The 20,799-nt window shown below is 46.1% G+C and overlaps 1 protein-coding gene across 1 annotated transcript in view; it reads left to right on the top strand.

Annotated features, from left to right (window-relative positions):
- The window catches only part of TXNDC9 (thioredoxin domain containing 9), a 46,885-nt gene that overhangs the window by 16,983 nt on the left and 9,103 nt on the right, over positions 1 to 20,799 (top strand). Inside the window, exon 2 of the mRNA XM_073590531.1 lies at positions 17,077 to 17,275. Within this exon, the coding sequence (XP_073446632.1) occupies positions 17,099 to 17,275 (177 nt within the window). The 5' untranslated portion in view covers positions 17,077 to 17,098. The remainder of the gene's footprint in view (positions 1 to 17,076; positions 17,276 to 20,799) is intronic.

The raw sequence follows: 20,799 nt of genomic DNA on the forward strand, positions 1-20,799 counted from the left end.
CAAACAAATTGAAGATTGATAGCAAAATAATTCACCCTGTGACGTGTGCAGTCATCCATTTTAAGAAATATAAAGCATCTCTTGAGACTCTTTTTAAGATCCTTCTTTCGGTTAAGGGCGTCTTCAATCAATAAGTTTCTAAGGGTATGTGCACACAGTCAGTAATTGGTAGTGCTTTGGACGCAGCATGTGTCCGCTGCGTCCAAAGCGCTGCCGTCATTTGAACTCAGGTGGTTTGGCATGTGTTCACTGAACCGTGCGGAATTACTGTGTCCAATACATTGTATGGGTGAGCTTTATGTCGTGGAGACTAGTAGCTCTTCAAGATAAATTGGCATGCTGCAGTCTGGAAAGAAGCGTTTCATGTCCGTCTCTGCAGGTTGAAATCCCATCCACTATGCTGTAACATCTGGACACTGCGGGCTGGACCCTGGGGGTGTACGCAGCGTCCATCCTGTACTGTCTACTGACTGTGGGAACGTACCCTAATACTTTCTCTTTCCGGAACAACACCAAGTTTGCGGGCCATTTCTCCAATAAATGGAACCTGTCACCTGTTTTGGCCGCTATAAGATGTGGCCACTGCCTTTCAGGACATCTCTACCCCATTCTATAATGCTGTAGATAAGCCCCCAGTTCGACCTGCAAAATAAGAAAAATATGTTTTATTATAGTCACCTGGGGGTGTGGTCCGGTCCGATGGGTGCGGCAGTTCCGGGTCCGGCACCTCCCATCTTCTTGCAGGTCGGACCAGTCTGTAGATAAGCCCTGAAAGGCAGTGGCCGCATCTTATACAGGTGACAGGTTCCCTTTTAAGAGCTGTAAAACCTGGTTGTGCAAATAATAATGGTACACCGTCTTTCACAACAAGCTCTATGAGCTGTCTTTTAAGCATACCTGCTGTCATCGTTACAGTAACTTTGTCACTTACAAAATATCTTGTAATGGCGGAAGTGCTGGCCTCTGGGTTCATGGTGTTGCTTTAATCTTTCTCAGTCAAAGCTTTGAAAACTTCTGGGTATAAGCGTTGTAAATGTCTCTCGTAAAAGCAATTTTATCACTACCTGTGTATGCACTGATTTTGAGCTCACAGCATTTGTTTTCTTCTGTCATACACTGACATACAAAATATTTTTTATTATGAGCTAATGTGAAATGCTCAAATACAAAATACAGCTGACTTCCTAGGAAGCTTTTTAGGCATTTTGTAATCGGATAAATTTGTTGTCAAAATAATTTTGTCCAAGATATATTGTCATCTCTGCAAGAATAGGGAATCATGTATAATTTTGGATAGAAATAAAACAAAATTTGCATAACTCAATAGTACAGATGATGACAAAGTTTGTAATATGTTATTAGCTTTATTCTGAACTTTCAACCTCAAGTGTTTATCAGGGTACAGCTCAGAAAATGTTTTACATCATGGTGCTTCACAGTCTATGAAGACGAGAGTATGGAGCAAGTTTGTGCTGAATCTTACCCCAGAAAAAAAACTGAAACTGCTAGTATTAGTAGCTACTAATAGGATGGTAGAATCGCTGGAAAGATCTGCCTTTGAGGCAGCAGCTGCTATATTGTGTCTGACCTGCGCCTCAGCTTGGGTAGCTAAGTCTGTTACAGAATGGGTCAAACAGCTTAGATAGGGCATACTGGCTGGGGCCCCACCAGCAGAACTAGCGGAGTTCGCTGACCAAATCTCTCAGGCCGGGAAAAATAGGTTATCAGCAGGCTTGGACACAGCGTCTTGCGCAGCCCAAGCATACAGCAACATGGTAGCCATCCGGCGGACGGTCTGGCTAAAGGCCTGGCAGGCTGATTTGTCCTCAAAGAAATCCCTGACCAATCTGCCTTTTTAGGGTTCCCGACTCTTTGGTCCAATGTTAGATCAAATCACTAAAGAGGGCACAAGCTCCCTATTCCCTCAGGCTAGGTCTTGTCAATATGCTTTCAAACGAAAGGCCCAATCCTTTCGTCGTGCCCCAGCGACAAACACTTATGCTCAGGGCCCACAGAGGTCGCAGGCGCCTAAAGACAGGAAGAAGGTGTCCTTTCAGGCCTCCCCTTCATGGCACCCTCACAGTTCCCACAGCAGAGCTACCATGTCGGGGCCAGGCTGATCCTCTTCAGCCGGACGCTGCAGGGATTCCAGCTTCTTTTTCAGACTAGGAGGCCACCTTCTCTTCTTCAAAGATGTCTGGTGGAGTTCAGTAGAGGATACCTGGGTAGGGGAGGTGGTATCCACAGGATGCAAGATAGACTTCAACGCTCTTCCACAAGACTGTTTTTTTCTATCCCAACCACCAAGAGACGCTGTCATGGCCTCAGGTTTTTTTGCGGCAATCGACTCTCCTCAGTGCAGGAGTAATCATTCCTGTTCCCGAGCAGGAGCGTTTTACAGGCTTTTACGCAAACCTGTTTGTGATACCAAAAAAGGATGGCTCCGTTCGTCACATACTAGACCTCAAGAGGTTAAACAAATGGGCCCACCTACGCCGCTTCAGGATGGAGTCAATCCGGTCGGTGATTGCCTCTATGGAGGATCAGGAATTCCTATGCTCCATAGACATTCGGGATGCCTACCTGCACGTCTCCATTTTTTCAGGGACATCAAAGATTTTTGCGCCTCGCTGTCCAGTAGCAGCATTTCCAGTTTGTGGCCCTGCCATTTGGGCTGGCAACAGCCCCCAGAATTTTTAAGAACATTATTTCAGCAATGGTAGCTATATTAAGGGTCAGAGGCATAGTATTAGCCCCATATCTCGATGATATTCTCATCAAAGCACCCTCCTTCGATCAGGCTCAGGAAAACCTATCTGTGGTTCTAAACAGGCTGTCCTGGTTTGGTTGGCTCATCAACAGGGAAGAATCCTGCTTTACTCCAACACAACGCCTAGAGTTCTTAGGGATGCTGATCGACACCCGTCGCTCGAGGGTCTTTCTTCCCGAAAGGAAGTGGATTACTCTCCGGCAGGGAATCCGCTCTGCTAGAATCCCGACTCCTATCTTTTCGCACTGCCATGAGGGTCATGGGGAGGATGGTGGCAGCCTCAGAGGCGATACCCTTTCCCCTGTTCCGTTCCAGGATACTTCAGAGACATCCTCCTTCAGTGGAACAGGTCCATCTCCTCGCTGGATCGCTCCTTACTTCCTTCCAGTCAGGCCAGGTAGTCCGTCAAGTGGTGGCTGACCCCCCCCCCCCCCCCCTTGTTCATCTGGGACGGTCCTTTCCCCCTGTCCACTGGCAGGTGATAACTACAGATGGCAGCCTCCTGGGCTGGGGTGCGGTATTCCATCACCTGACGGTCCAGGGGCGATGGTCGGGGCAAGAATCCTCACTGTCGATCAACATTCTAGAACTGAGGACGGTCTTTCTAGTACTCCTACATTGGGAAGGATGCCTCAAGGATCAGCCAGTCCAGATTCAGACGGACAATTCCACAGCAGTGGCATACATCAATCACCAGGGGGGAACCAGAAGTCCCCGGGCATCGGCCGATGTATCCAGAATCTTCATCTGGGCGGAAGCCGAGATTCCTGCAATATCGGCAGTTTACATTCCTGGCACAGACAACATGGCCGCCAACTTCCTCAGTCGGTTCGGGGCTCAATGCAGATTTTAAACTCTTGACAAAAATATTGGCAACCAAGGTTCAGCAAATTATTCCTGAGCTAATTTCACCACATCAGACGGGGTTTGTACATGGAAAATCGATAACCTATAATATAAGAACAGCGATAGGCACTATATCTAGTTGTAGAGTCAATAAAGGCAGGAGAAGCATAGTGGTGGGTCTTGACGCAGATAAGGCCTTTGATAGAGTTTCCTGGAATTATTTATATAAGCTGTTAGAGGTCAGAGGTTTTGGGTCATGGTTCTGCAATGCTATTAAATTATTATATAGGGACCCCACATCTAGGCTTTTTATAAACAACTCTTTATCGGAGCCCTTTGCCATTCAGAGGGGTGCGAGGCAGGGATGCCCACTGTCCCCATTATTGTTTAACTTAGCATTAGATCCCTTGTTGAGAACTCTTCAAACTATGCTGGATTTCCATGGGATTCCTACAGGGAGCACGGAAACAAAATGATTGGCTTTTGCAGATGATATTTTACTATTTATTGCCACGCCAACACAAGCTATCCCAACCATAATATCAACAGTTGAAGAATTTGGACATCTTACTGGCTCTAAAATGAATTATAATAAGTCAGAAGCATTAGCAATATTCAGGGCGGGCAAAATAGATGAGAGCTGGTTCCCCTTTCAATGGACGAGTGAGTCTATTGGATATCTAGGCATTAGACTCCCAGCGGATCCACATAAATTGTATTGCCTTAATTATCGACCCATTATTAATAAGGTTACTAGCCTCCTAAACTCCTGGAAACATTTCATTTTGTCTTTTACTGGGAAATGTCACTTAATTAAAATGATAATTTTTCCTAAATTATTATTTTTATTTCAAACATTACCACTTCTGTTATCAAAATCGGACATTAACCTTTTGAATAGGGCATTTCGACAGTTTATATAGGGAGTAGGGGGTCGTTCACGTATTGGGTTATGTAAATTACAACTCTCAAGATCTGAGGGGGGCATTAACTTCCCCGATATTGTCCGATATAACATAGCGGCCAATTTACGATATGTAATAGATTGGATGCGGGGGACATCCCACTTCGCCAATACTCACCTAGAGGGGCAGATTTACCCACATATTTCATTAATGGCCTTGTTACATCTGACTAACGAGGAACTCCCTGATGAAATTGGAGATCATCCAATATTGTGGCAAACTATTCAGTCTTGGAGAAGAGGGAGGGAATTGTGTAATTTGAATGGTATACTGTCACCTTTCCAGCCTTTTCTGCGTAACCCATTGTTTTTGAAAGGTAAACCGCCAAAAATGTATAAAGCTATGGCGCAACAAAAATGCGTTCTTGGGGTGAATCTATTAGACCATAGTTTCTCTATGATCACTTTTGACGAGGCAGTATCCCGTTATCCCATATTTGAAGGACGGACGTTTTTATTCCTGCAAGCACGAAGTCTGGTTCTTAGGTTTAAAGTTGGCAAGCGGAGTGAGGGTTTGGGCGATAAATTGGATATCCTCAGAAAGGGCAGGGCTCACTTGGTGTCAACTAGTACCATATATTCCACTCTGCGGAAGGAATGGTCTTGGGAGGCCAAAACCTCGGGTCCGGCGAGATGGGTACGGGACATGGAAGGTCTGGAGGTGGGAGATATATTAGAAGCTACTGAGACACAAAGGAAAGTTATTCCATATAATAGTTATACAGATATGGCCATATTATTGCTATATATGGCTTATATTACCCCGTACGTCCAATCTAGAATGTCTCCCACAAATTCATATCAATGTGTAAAATGTGGTCTACATAATACTGATATTTTCCATCATATGTTGGGTTGTCCAAAAATTCAAAAGTTATGGCGTGATATCCACTCTGAGTTGCAACAATTGAGTGGTTTTGAGTTCCCTCTTACCCTACAATAGGCTATTTTTAATATCCTAGAGGAGACCCAAAGAGTATTGCCAAAGCACACCAAAGCCATGTTAGTGATTTGGGCTTCAGCAGTAAGGAAAAGTATATTACATCAATGGTTACACTCAATTGTTCCATCAAAATCATTAATGACAAAAATTCATTTTCTGTTTAACCCCTTCACTACCAAGGGTGGTTTGCACGTTAACTCCCGGGCCAATTTTTACAATTCTGACCACTGTCCCTTTATGAGGTAATAACTCTGAAACGCTTCCATGGATCCCGGTGATTCTGACACTGTTTTCTCGTGACATATTGTACTTCATGTTAGTGGTAAAATTTCATTCAAATAACTTGCGTTTATTTGTGAAAAAAAACGGAAATTTGGCGAAAATTTTTAAAACTTCGCAATATTCCAAATTTGAATTTTTATGCCCTTAAATCACAGAGATATGGCACACAAAAAACTTGATAACTAACATTTCCCACATGTTTACTTTACATCAGCACAATTTTGGTACCAAAATTTTTTTTTGTTAGGAAGTTATAAGGGTTAAAAATTGACCAGCGATTTCTCATTTTTGCAACACCATTTTATTTTTACGGACCACATCACATTTGAAGCCACTTTGCGGGGTGTATATGATAGAAAATACCCAAAAGTGACACGATTCGAAAAACTGCACCCCTTAAGGTGCTCAAAACCACATACAAGAAGTTTATTAACCCTTTAGGTGCGTCACAGGAATTTTTTGAATATTTAAAAAAAATTAACATTTAACTTTTTTTCACAAAAAAAAATACTTCAGGTTCAGTTTTTTTTATTTTACCAAGGGTAACAGGAGAAATTGGACTGCAAAAGTTATTGTGCAAATTGTCTTGAGTACGCTGATACCCGATATGTGGGGGGGAATCACTGTTTCAGCGCATGGCAGAGCTCAGAAGGGAAGGAGCGCCGTTTGACTTTTTCAATGCAAAAGTGGCTGGAATTCAGATCGGACGCCATGTTGCGTTTGGAGAGCCCCTGATGTGCCTAAACAGTGGAAATCCCCCACAAGTGACCTCATTTTGGAAACTAGACCCCCCAAGGAACTTATCTAGATATGTGGTGAGAACTTTGAACCCACAAGGGCTTCACAGAAGTTTATAACGTACAGCGGTACAATTAAAAAATCATATTTTTTCCACAAAAATGATCTTTTCACCCCCAATTTTCATTTTCCCAAGGGTAACAGGACCCTAAAAGTTATTGTGCAATTTGTCCTGAGTACGCTGATACCCCACATGTTGGGGTAAACCACTATTTGGGCGCAAGGCAGAGCTCGGAAGGGAAGGAGCGCCATTTGACGTTTTTGGCTGGAATTGAGATCGGACACCATGTCTCGATAGGAAAACCCGTGATGTACCAAAACAGTGGAAACCCCCCACAAATGACACCATTTTGGACACTAGACCCCCCCAAGGAACTTATCTAGATGTGTGGTGAGAACTTTGAAGGGCTTCACAGAAGTTTATAATGCCCGGGCATGAAAATAAAAAAATCATATTTTTTCCACAAACATGATCAATTAGTCCCCAATTTTTTTATTTTCCCAAGGGTATCAGGAGAAACTGGACCCCAAAAGTTGTTGTCCAATTTGTCCTGAGTACGCTGATACCCCATATGTGGGAGAAAACTACTGTATGGGCACACGTCGGGGCTCGGAAGGGAAGTAGTGACTTTTTGGAATGCAGACTTTGATGGAATGGTCTGCGGGTGTCGTGTGCGTTTTGGAGAGCCCCTGATGTACCTAAACTATTGAAACTCCCCACAAGTGACCCCATTTTGGAAACTAGACCCCCCATGGAACTTATCTAGATGTGTGGTGAGCACTTTGAACCCCCAAGTGCTTCACAGAAGTTTATAACGCCCGGGCGTGAAAATAAAAAAAAATCATTTTTTTCCACAAAAATGATATTTTTGCCCCCAATTTTTTATTTTCCTAAGGGTAACAGGAGAAATTGGACCCCAAAAGTTGTCTTGCAATTTGTCCTGAGTAGGCTGATACCCCATATGTGGGGGTAAAACACTGTTTGGGCGCATGGCAGAGTTTGGAAGGAGCACCATTTGACTTTTTCAACGCAGAATTGGCCGGAATTGAGATCAGACGCCATGTTGCATTTGGAGAGCCCCTGATGTGCCCAAACAGTGGAAACCCCTAATTCTAACTCCAACCCTAACCCCAACACACCCCTAACCCTAATCCTAGCCCTAATCCTAACCCTAGCCCTAATGGGAAAATGGAAATAAATACATTTTCTTTTAATTTTATTATTTTTCCCTAACTAAGGGGGTGATAACGGGGGGGGTTTGATTTACTATTTATGGCGGTTTTTATGTTTGGGAGCTGTCACACGCTAAAAGACGCTTTTTATTGTAAAAATAGTTTTTGCATCACCACATATTGAGAGCTATAATTTTTCCATATTTTGACCCACCGAGTCATTTGAGGTCTTATTTTTTGCGGGACGAGTTGACGTTTTTATTGGTACCATTTTCGGGCACATGACATTTTTTGATCGCTTTTTATTTTGTTTTTTGGGATGCAGAATTTACAAAAACCAGCGTTTCATGAATTTCTTTTGGGTGGTGCGTTTACGCCGTTCCGGGTGCGGTAAAATTTATAAGGCGGTTTTATTCTTCGGGTCAGTACGGTTACAGCGATACCTCATTTAGGTCGTTTTTTTTTATGTTTTGGCGCTTTTATGCTATGAAAACAATTTTATATAAAAAACAATTATTTTTGCATCACTTTATTCTGCGAGCTATAACTTTTTTTTATTTTTTCGCTGATGATGCTGTGTGGCAGCTCGTTTTTTGTGGGACAAGATGACGTTTTCAGCGGTACCATGGATATTTATATGCGTCTTTTTGATCGCGCGTTATTGCACTTTTTGTTCGGCGGTAAATCATTATTTTTTGCTTCGTTTTTTATTTTTATTTTTTAAGGGGTTAACTATTGGGACAGTTTTATAAGGCGGGTCGTTACGGACGCGGCGATACCAAATATGTGTACTTTTATTGTTTTTTTTTTTATTTCCAAAAAATGAATTTATTGGGGAATATTTTTTTTTTTTTTAATTTATTTAGCGATTTATTTTTTTAAATTATTTTTACACTTTTTTTTTTTTTTTTTTTTCTCTTTATTACAATGTCCCAGGGGGTCCACTGTCCTGTGACAGATCACTGATCTGTCACATCACAGATCACTGTGACAGATCAGCGATCTGTCACAGGCAGTCCAGAAGGCTTCCTCATGCCTGCGCTTTGCAGGCACTGAGGAAGCCAGCTTCCTGGAGGTCCCCGCTGCCATATTGGATCCGGGGACTTGCAGGAAAGGAGCCCCCCGCAGCAGCGCTGCACATTGCGCTGCCGTGGGGGGCTCAAGGAAGCACGGAGGGAGCCCCCTCCCTGCCGATGCTTCCCTTTAACCCCAGGTACACCGCGATTGTGTTTGATCGCGGTGTGCAAGGGGTTAACGTGTCGGGGGCGGTCAGCTGACACCCGGCCGCGATCAGCGGCGCTCACCACGTGGGCGCCGCTGATCGCTGTGACGTAATATTCCGTCCATGGTAATTAGGTCCAGGGTCACATGGACGAAATATTACGTCCATTGTAGGTAAGGGGTTAAAATGGACTGGTTGGAAACCTTGACCAACAAAGAAAAATTAACAGAGAAGTTCTTCACCAGATGGTCGTTTTTGGTTCCATCCTTGGATACAGAATCTAGGAACAGACTTAAGAAGCAATTTGAGAGCACCAGATGGTACCTGCTACAAAGCATCAGTGGACACGCACCAATTTAAGGAATCCTTTCAAATGATGACAATTGTAGGAAGGAGGATGGGGGGGAGGAAAAGGTGGGATTTTGGCTTAATGTCATAAATATACTGTAACTGTACCTTTTCCTTGTTGTTAAAATTGTTAAATTAATAAAAATAGTTTAAAAAAAAAACCGCAATGTGAGCACACAGCCTTAAGGCCCTGTCACACATAGCGAGATTGCTGCTGAGTCACAAGTTTTGTGACACAACAGCGATCTGTCATGTCGGACGCTGTTCACACCACAGCGTCCGGCAGGCACCAGTAGTTCCATCTCCGTCCACTATAGCCTCAGTGGCGCCGGCTTGATTTTACTCAGGTTATCTGGGGTTAATCTAGCTGGAAATCAGGTGGGATGTTTGGTCACGCCCACGGTCTTTAAATAGTCATGCTGGCCTGTGGGCGTCGCCGATTATAGCTTGTGTTTTGTGCCAAGTGGTTCCGGTCTGGAGAGGAGGTGTTGGAGAGAGAAATTCATATCTGGTGTCGTATGATCCGTTGTTACCTTTTCGCCTTCCTATATTTGTGCTTTGTTTTGCCCTGTTCACATTATAGTATTGTCCTGTGTGGTTGCGGCGCGGTGTGGTTTGAGTTCTCCCTGTCTGTCATTACTGGGTGGGCTTTGGTGGTTTTACAACTCACTGGGTGGAGGGTGGAGGGTTCAGCTTAGGGCTGAGCAGGAGATAAGGAGAGGCTGGAGGCTCAGGCATTTGCACCTTTAGCAAAAACCCTGGGTTGAGGGTCAGACAGGGTTTTCCCTAGTTTGAGGGACTCCGCGGGGGCCCGGGTTTGTCAGCCTCCTTTGACCTAAGCCCCGCATAACATTATAATCGGCCCAACATTTTTTCCATGGATTCCATGACTTCCATTAACCGCCAGTTGGCGGCGCTGTCCGTACAGGTCACTGAGTTGAAGGGGGCAGTTCAGCAGCAGGGCCTGGTTGTAGCTAATGTGCAAGCGGCTTCTGCAGGTGCAGAGCCTAAGATTCCGCTGCCTGAACGATTTTCTGGGGAACGCAGCAAATTTGTCATCTTTCGGGAGGCCTGCAAGTTATACTTTCGCATGCGCCCGGTCTCCTCAGGTAATGAGGCTCAGCGGGTGGGTCTGGTGTTATCTTTACTGAGTGGGGACCCCCAAGCATGGGCGTTTTCCTTACCAGCCGACTCTGCTACGTTTCATTCGGTTGAGAATGTTTTTTCAGCACTCGGGCTCATTTATGATGACCCCGACAGATTGGCTTTGGCGGAATCTAAAACCCGCGCCCTCCGTCAGGGGGAACGTATGGCGGAAGACTATTGTTCAGAATTTCGCCGTTGGGCAGTAGACACACAGTGGAACGACCCAGCGCTGCGGAGTCAGTTTATTCATGGGGTCTCAGAGTTAAACAGGCCCTCCTGATGTATGAGACTCCTGCATCGTTAGAATCTGCCATGAGTTTGGTTATTCGTATTGATCGCCGTTTGCGTCAAGGGGCGCAGGAGACGCTGCCTCTGGGGGAAAGCAGGGGTGCCAGTGTGGTTGCTGCAGGTGAGCCCACGGAACCTATGCAAATCGCGGGGGTATCGCATGTGCAGTGTCGCGTTCCTGGGTTCAGGAAGCATGGAGCATGTTTTTACTGTGGTAACAGAGATCATTATGTAAATGCTTGTCCTGTGCTACCAAAGAAAGTCGCACCGGCGGAAAACTGGTAAGCTCAGAGGGTATGGAGGAGGCCCAACTGAGCGTATGCATATCCTCCATGATGGTATCTCAATGTATGCTCCCTGCCAGGGTTATTATTGCGGGCAGAGAGCTACCAATATCAGTGTTTGTGGATAGCGGTTCAGCCACCAATCTCATGGATGAGGAGTTTGCACGCATGGCAGGTTTCAAGATCGAAAAACTCCCTCATCCTATTCGCGTTGTTACCATTAATGCCGCTCCCCTCCCACAGGGGGAGATTACGGAGTTTGTAGCTGAGGTTAAACTCCACATTGGGGTCCTACATTCTGAGTGGGTTACATGTAAGGTACTCAATAATCTCCCAGCACAAATAGTCCTGGGTTTCCCATGGTTGTGTAAGCACAACCCGGTGATTGACTGGAGAACCCAGGACATAGTCCAGTGGAGCTGTTTCTGCCAGGAAAATTGCTTGGCCACATGTGTGTCCGCCGTGAAGTCCAGCCTTCCGGAGGCATTGCTGGATTTTGCGGACGTATTCGCTGAGAGGGGTTGCTCAGAACTACCTCCACATCGAGCCTATGACTGTCAGATTAGGTTAAAACCCGGGGCTAAATTGCCAAAGGCGAGGATGTTTAGTATTTCTGGTCCGGAGAGACAAGCTCTTAAGGATTACATTGCGGAGAGTTTAAGTAAAGGGCACATCCGGCCTTCATCCTCACCTGTAGCAGCGGGGTTTTTCTTCATTAAGAAAAAAGATGGGGGGTTACGCCCGTGTCTGGATTTCCGGGAGTTAAACCAGATTACGGTCCGTGATCCCTACCCGATGCCTCTGATCCCTGATTTGTTCAACCAGGTGGCGGGTGCGAAGTGGTTTTCCAAACTTGACCTCAGGGGGGCATATAACCTCATAAGGGTCCGCCACGGGGATGAGTGGAAGACGGCATTTAATACCCCTGAGGGTCATTTTGAAAGCCTAGTTATGCCATTTGGGTTGACAACCGCGCCGGCTGTGTTCCAACATTTCATAAATGATGTATTTGCTCATGTGCTGGGGAAATTTGTGATTGTGTACCTGGATGATATCCTCATTTATTCGAGCGACCAGGACACTCATTTAGAGCATGTCAGGCAGGTGTTACAGCTGCTCCGTGAGAATAAGCTCTATGCTAAGCTTGAAAAATGCATGTTTTTTGTTCAAGAGTTGCCTTTTTTGGGATATATTGTGTCCGCCGCAGGGTTTAAAATGAATGCCGCGAAGGTGCAAGCGGTGCTGCGATGGGAACGGCCTGGTAATCTAAAAGCGCTCCAGCGGTTCCTTGGGTTTGCTAACTATTATAGGAAGTTTATTAAGAATTTCTCTACTATAGCCAAACCGCTCACGGACATGACGAAAAAAGGTACCAATCTCGCTATCTGGTCTGAGGATGCGGTGCGTGCATTTGAGCTTCTGAAGAACCGTTTTGCTTCAGCCCCCATTCTGGTGCAACCGGACGTATCTAAACCTTTTACGGTGGAGGTCGATGCGTCTGAGGTGGGAGTGGGGGCAGTACTGTCACAGGGCTCGTCCTTGAGCAATTTGCGTCCATGCGCCTACTTCTCCAAGAAGCTGTCGCCGGCCGAACGGAATTACGACATCGGCAACAGGGAGTTGTTGGCCATCAAATTGGCTTTTGAGGAATGGCGACACTTCTTGGAGGGGGCGGCCCACCAGGTCACAGTCATCACCGACCATAAAAACCTGCTCTATCTGGAGTCGGCCAAGCGTCTGTCTCCCAGGCAGGCTCGCTGGGCATTGTTTTTTACACGTTTTAACTTTCTGGTGACTTACCGTCCTGGGGCGAAAAACACCAAGGCGGATGCCTTGTCCAGGTGTTTTCCGGGGGGAGAACCTCGGGAAGATCCGGTACCCATCCTCCAGGAAGGTGTAGTGGTTTCGGCTCTCAAGACTGAGGTAGAGGCGGAGATTGCCGAGGCCCAGGAGGAGGTACCACCAGCACTTCCCGCTAATGAGTCGTTCGTACCCCTTCATCTTCGTCTTAAAGTGTTGGGGGAACACCACGACTCGGTCCTGGCCGGTCATCCAGGGGTTAGGGGCACCTTGGAACTGGTATCGCGCCGCTTCTGGTGGCCCAAAATCCGGCAGGACGTGGTTTCGTACGTGACAGCTTGCATCACGTGCGCCAGGGCCAAGTCGCCCAGAACCCGTCCTGCTGGCACTCTACAGCCGCTGGGGATACCTAGTAGGCCATGGACAGAAATCTCCATGGACTTTATCACAGACTTGCCTGCCTCGGTGGGGAACACGGTCATCCTGGTGGTGGTTGATTGATTTTCGAAGATGGCGCATTTTGTATCGTTGCCTTCCTTGCCCAACGCGAAGACGTTGGCTCAGGTCTTTGTGCAGGAGGTGGTCAGACTGCACGGAGTTCCGTCGGACATAGTGTCTGATAGGGGTACCCAGTTTGTGGCGAAGTTTTGGAAAGCTTTTTGCTCACGATTGGGGATCAAGTTGTCTCATTCGTCGGCGTTTCATCCGCAGTCAAATGGTCAAACTGAGCGCATGAACCAAAATCTGGAGCAGTATTTGCGATGTTTTGTGTCTGACAACCAAGAGGTGTGGTCGACGTTCCTTCCCTTGGCCGAGTTCGCATTAAATAATCACCGCCAAGAATCATCGGGAGAGTCTCCGTTCTTTTGTGTTTATGGGCACCATCCTCAATTTTGTACCTTGCGTCAGGGGGGCTCTGGGGGCGTCCCAGAGGAGGACCGGTTAGGAGTTCAACTATCATCGGTCTGGAGGAGTGTGAAACAGCGATTGCTGAGCATGAGTGCAAGATACAAACGCGTGGCTGACTCTAGACGCGTGCCAGGTCCGGACCTGTGTGTGGGTGATTGGGTGTGGTTAGCTACTAAAAACATAAAACTCAAAATTCCATCATTGAAATTGGGTCCAAGATTTATTGGCCCTTTTAAGATTGCTGCCATCATTAACCCGGTCGCTTATCGGTTGGAGCTTCCTGCGGTATACAAGATACACAACGTGTTTCACAGGTCTTTATTGAAAAAGGTGGTAGGCTCTGTGGGCACGACGCCGATGCCTCCTCCAGTCATGGTGGATGGAGATTTAGAGTTTGAAGTCTCCAAGGTGGTGGACTCTCGAGTACTGCGCCGTACTCTTCAGTATTTGGTGCACTGGCGGGGGTATGGTCCGGAGGAGAGGTCTTGGGTACCAGCCTCGGACATACATGCGGATCGGCTGGTCAGTTCCTTTCACCGCCGCCATCCGGACAAGCCGGGTTCTATGAGTCTTGAGGGCCCTGGGGTCCCTCGTAGAAGACTGGGTACTGTCATGTCGGACGCTGTTCACACCACAGCATCCGGCAGGCAGCGGTAGTTCCATCTCCGTCCACTATAGCCTCAGTGGCGCCGGCTTGATTTTACTCAGGTTATCTGGGGTTAATCTAGCTGGAAATCAGGTGGGATGTTTGGTCACGCCCACGGTCTTTAAATAGTCGTGCTGGCCTGTGGGCGTCGCCGATTATAGCTTGTGTTTTGTGCCAAGTGGTTCCGGTCTGGAGAGGAGGTGTTGGAGAGAGAAATTCATATCTGGTGTCGTATGATCCGTTGTTACCTTTTCGCCTTCCTATATTTGTGCTTTGTTTTGCCCTGTTCACATTATAGTATTGTCCTGTGTGGTTGCGGCGCGGTGTGGTTTGAGTTCTCCCTGTCTGTCATTACTGGGTGGGCTTTGGTGGTTTTACAACTCACTGAGTGGAGGGTGGAGGGTTCAGCTTAGGGCTGAGCAGGAGATAAGGAGAGGCTGGAGGCTCAGGCATTTGCACCTTTAGCAAAAACCCTGGGTTGAGGGTCAGACAGGGTTTTCCCTAGTTTGAGGGACTCCGCAGGGGCCCGGGTTTGTCAGCCTCCTTTGACCTAAGCCCCGCATAACACGATCTCACCAGCGAGATCGCTGTGTGTGACAGCGATCAGCGACCGACACCCCCCCTGCCGGTATCGCTGTGGGAAACCTCTGGAATTTTCTTTGGTCACTTGTCTCCCGCTGCGTCCCTTGGATACCTGATGTATACGTTAGTTACCAGCTCCCTGCATCAGCGCACTGGTAACTAACGAACACAGCGACGCTGCGCGCTCGGCGTCGCTGTGCTAATCGCTGGTGAAGCTGTCTGTGTGACAGCTCACCAACGATCACATAGCGACTCACCAGCGATCCTGACACGTTGATATTGTTGTCGGGATCGCTGGTGAGTCGCTATGTGTGACTCCAGCTGTAATCTTGTATTTCTCTTCACACTAGCAGCTCTTGTGCCTAGATGAGTGCAGGCCTGCAGGCATTCCTTATCAGTGCCTTTTTGCTCTGATCTGTAGAGGAGGGGCTTTACTACTGAGCGTGTACAGTGCAGCACAGATTCATCTCAGCTAAAAGTCGAGATCCTTTAGATTAGGAATAGAACAGACATTTATAGGACATTTCATAACTTTCCCAAATTCTTACGAAAATATACAGCACATCCTGCATTTAAATACTGCACCCAATTAATATGTATTTTCGGAGTCGGTCCATTTTTTTACAACTCTACCAAAATGGACATAGACTCCACAGCCCTGGTCCCCATTGTACAACAGACCCATGCTGTGCCAGTATGGTTATTTTTCTTGCTTATATAGTATTATTAACCTTCACAGCGCTTTACAGATATCATCAACACTATTACAATATGCTTGGTTGTTGCAAACCCTTCATTACTCAATACAAATTTTCAACCCACCAATCCTTTGTTCATAATTTGAACTATCAGCGCATGTCAGAGCACCTTAAAGAGAACGTGTAGCTGAAAGTGACATGTTTTTTAAATCTGGTTTTTGTCTTGCATGTATTAAGAAATGTCATTTTTTTTCCCATATTACTGAAAAAAAGAAAAAAAAAAAAAAAAAGCAAAATGAGTAATCTTCCAATTTTCACATTGACGCAGTAGCTATTTAGACTCTCATAAGGCTTTTAGAAAAGTCCGGTAGGGGACAGGGTTAAGTAGCTTCAGGGTCTGTCAGTCTGCTGAATGCTGAGTACAGTTGAGTGTGCTACTGGTGAGAGACCAGCCAAAATGTGAACTGTAGCTGAGCGAGAAATACCAGTGTCTCTCTATGAATGGAGACATCAAAAAGCAGTCTGTTTTTGAGAGCTACAGCGAACCATGTGGAAGCTGCAGCCTGTTCAGTGTGAGCTGTGCCTGGAGTTACACATTTCTGTTTGGCGCTGGGAGCTGCTGAAGCTCAGTCTGAAGGAGATACCTAGCCTGGTGGTATCGTGCCTCTTGTGTGTATGAAGTCTTCTTGGGGAGAAAGGACTGAAATCTGACATATGAAAAATGAGGATGAATGAACTCATTGCTTGCGTTGAGAAACATGTGATGGTGTCTCCGCGGCTCTTGATTTACATGAAATCTGACATATGTGATCATGATTAAATGTACAGGCCATGTGCAGAGAACCGCAAGTATCAGTGGTTGCTATAGACAATAGCTGTTACTCAGCAGTTTGAGGAGCCAGGATCTTTGGTCTTTTCTGTTTAGTTAGTGCCTAAACAAGGCTAGGGATTTATGTTTGCGTTTGTTTTAGTGCTGTGCAACCTGGGCAAAGCATTAAAAACTGCGTGTGTGTGTGTGGACCAAAACTGCATTGACTGTGTGAAAGCTACCTAATGCCAACCAGAGAGAGAATTAATCCCTACAGGCTCCATACATATGACTGCCAATCATTTTGCTCTTAAGGTATTTGGCACCAGAGGAGTCTGCCTGCAGCTTTCTCATAGAGAACACAGGAGAGTTTGGTTGAGAGGAGTGTTTGTGTTCGGGGGAGTCGTGAGGAGAGCAAGCATTTGGCTATCAGCTATCTGTTGTGTATAGGGGGGCTATATCTTAAGGATAGGTTATCAATATAAAATTAGTGGGAACCACTTTAGTACAGTAGAACTGGAGCATATGTGATTTGTTTGCTTTTGGTTTATAGAAGATATTTTTTTCAGGCTAAAGCAACTTGCTGAAAAGATGGCAGCCGACATGTTTACCAAAGTGATGGAGAACCAGTTACTGCAAACTGCCAAACTGATGGAAGAACAGTTAGATGCAGAACTGGAGAAGCTGGATCAGATGGATGAAGATGAAATGGAACGTCTAAAACAAAAGCGTCTGGAGGCATTAAAGAAGGCACAGCAGCAAAAGCAGGTAACTTACGCTTGTCACAATGCAGATATTTGTCTCATAAGGGCAACGTCTGTCCATGGTCCATATTGGTGTATATGAAGATCATGGAGGGGAGTTCCTACTTTGGACCGTTGTCTTTGCGCAAAAAGAGCGATAAGATTTGTAGGACTTAAGCTGTCCTTGCATTACAAGGTTGGCCTGTCAGTTGAATGGGCGCCATGTAATACTACATTTCTGAAACACCAGTAAATGCCTGTCTGAATGAGACTACACCCCACCCCCATCATTACCATCTGTTTGCCGCAGTTGCTTTGTAGTTCAGCATCTAGGGGCTTATTGGTCACAACTGTACAAAGCAGACTTTGTATAAATCAATAATATTGGTGGAAATAAGAAGCTTTGTAAGGCATCTATCATGGCAATATCTTATTTTCATTGGCTTTAAAATTATTCACTCTAAAAAAACAGCTTAAATCTGTCTTGGTCAAAGCAGGCCTAGCTCCCAGCTTACTGTGATGTCTGTGGAAAGGGAAGGGAGGGGTGAAGAGCACGCAACATGTTGATAATCTTGCAGATGGTGCTGCAGTGTATATCAAAAGTTTACCCAATGCCTGTGCTGCATTCTCAGCCACACAGCTGAGTACTGCTGTATACTATATTCTGTGCTGCTATATAATGTCTTCCATGCTTCTACTGCACTGGAACACATCTTACACAGGTTAAGAAGAAAACCTAAAGAGATGTACTTTGATACAAACTGTGTGCATTAAGCATGTTCACACTGGCCACTGAACAGAAAATAAACCGGATACAGAAACATAATGATTGAATACCCTGCAGTAAATAAATAAACAGCAGTAGTGCATGAAAATAATATAGGGTACTTAGGTAACATGTTTTTTTTTTTCATAAAAAAATTCAAATGGCTATCCCACCACTTCACGGTGACCCTAATTGAGACCGTCCTAACTAATAATAAAAACCTTACCGTTTCTCAAACGAGAGCAGGAATCTCTCTGGTTCTGTGTACTGTGTATGAGAGTCATCATAGCAGCTAATCTCACCAGCTCAAAGACAAATGAAAATTAGAGAGAGCACCTGAAGAGGATAGATTGGTTTTATTCCTCCATGCACACAAAAGCATATTTGGAAATATTTCCTAAAACAGTTCCTTATCCAGATAAATGATCTGGTGTCTTCTGGGAAGAAGACGTAAGCAGTTGATTACATAGCACTCATTGAGCAGTGCAGATGCTTCCCTGTGACCTGGTGATCACATGATCGCTTGGTCTCTACCATGCACATCAAGGCTACTGGGTAAAAGCTGACCTTGATCAGCTCAGCCAGTATCTTACAGTATATCACTTTAAGATGCTGTTTTGCCCTATAACTGGAGCTCCTATGGCTGCCCCATTCAATGTTACAGTGGGAAAAAAAGAGCAACAAAAGAAAAACATGTTTCCTAACGATCTCTAGAAAAAGTGTGTAAATGGGTAACTAACTGGTGAGTGATAGAAAGCAGAGGGTGGTTATAAATGGTCTATTCTCTAACTGGGTCGCTGTGACCAGTGGGGTACCGCAGGGGTCGGTATTTTGACCTATTCTCTTCAACATATTAACAATCAGGTAGAAGGTTTATACAGTAAATATCGATATTTGCAGATGATAAAAAACTATGTAAAGCAGTCAATACAAGAGAAGATAGTATTCTGCTACAGATGGATCTGGATAAGTTGGAAACTTGGGCCAAAAGGTGGCAGATGCGGTTTAACAATGATAAATGTAAGGTTATTTACATGGGAAGAAGGAATCAGTATCACCATTACACACTGAACGCGAAACCCATGGGTAAGTCTGACATGGAGAAGGACTTGGGGGATCCTATTAATGATAAACTTACCTGGAGCAGCCAGTGCCAGGCAGCGGCTGTCAAGACAAACAGGATCATGGGGTGCATTAAAAGAGGTCTGGATACACATGATGAGAGCATTATACTGCCACTGTACAAATCCCTGGTTAGACCGCACATGGAGTACTGTGTACAGTTTTGGGCATCAGGAAGGATATAAAGGAACTAGAGCGAGTACAAAGGAGGGCAACAAAATTAATAAAGGGGATGGGAGAACTACAATACCCAGAGAGATTAGCAAAATTAGGATTATTTAGTCTAGAAAAAAGAAGACTGAGGGGCGATCTAATAACCATGTATAAGTATATAAAGGGACAATACAAATATCTCTCCGAGGATCTGTTTATACCAAGGAAGGTGACGGTCACAAGGGGGCATTCTCTGCGTCTGGAGGAGAGAAGGTTTTTTCACCAACATAGAAGAGGATTCTTTACTGTTAGGGCAGTGAGAATCTGGAATCCCTTACCTGAGGAGGTGGTGATGACGAACTCAGTCTAGGGGTTCAAGAGAGGCCTGGATGTCTTCCTGGAGCGTAACAATATTGTATCTTTCAGTGATTAGGTTCTTTAGAACAGTGGTCCCCAACCTTTTTTGCACCAGGGACCGGTTTCAAGCAAGACCATCCTTCCATGGCCCGGCAGGGCGGGGATGGAGGTGTGGCAGGGGGTGGGGCTTTGGTCATAAGGGGGCGGGGCTATGGACACGGTTGTAGTGTAGCAGTGCATACTTATAATTAAATAACATTTATAATGTGACTCAACTCACCATAGGTTTTGAATGAGCGCTCCATCACCCCCTTCTCCCCATCATTGCCTTCACCCCATCACTCCCCTCTCCCCATCATTGCCTTCACCCCATCACTCCCCTCTCCCCATCATTGCCTTCACCCCATCACTCCCCTCTCCCCATCACTGCCTTCACCCCATCACTCCCTTCTCCCCATCATTTCCTTCACCCCATCATTTCCTTCACCCCATCACTCCCTTCACCCCATCACTCCCTTCTCCCCATCATTGCCTTCAGCCCATCACTCCCCTCTCCCCATCATTGCCTTCAGCCCATCACTCCCCTCTCCCCATCATTGCCTTCACCCCATCACTCCCCTCTCCCCATCATTGCCTTCACCCCATCACTCCCCTCTCCCCATCATTGCCTTCACCCCATCACTGCTGTCTCTCCATCACTTCCCTCATGGCCTTCTCCTCATGTCCCCATCTCCTCCAGGGCCAGGCTACACAAACACAGACCAACACACACATACATACATATTATACGTACACACACACAGACACCACCTCTCTCCTCTCACCTGCCCGCCGCCCGCGCTTCCTCGCTCTGACACAGCAGCGGCCGCGCTCGTCTCTGTGTCAGTCAGAGACAGGAAGCGCGGGCGGCGGGCAGGAAGCTGGACGGGTCCTTGCAGCTCCGCCCCTGCTATTCCCTCTTGCAGGCAGCGGAGCTGCTTGGATCGCTCCCTGCCGCCGCTACGCCACTGACCGCCCCTGGCTCCCCTTGTGTCCGCGGACCGGCAAGGGCACTGCAGCGGCCCGGTGCTGGGCCGCGGACCGGCGGTTGGGGACCCCTGCTTTAGAAGGCCGTAGATCTGGGGATCTGTGAGCTATAATTTGCCGCTGTC

The sequence above is a fragment of the Dendrobates tinctorius genome, unplaced genomic scaffold, assembly GCF_039654945.1.
Source record: "Dendrobates tinctorius isolate UK_male_01 unplaced genomic scaffold, ASM3965494v1 ptg000117l, whole genome shotgun sequence".
Taxonomy (NCBI): Eukaryota; Metazoa; Chordata; class Amphibia; order Anura; family Dendrobatidae; genus Dendrobates; species Dendrobates tinctorius.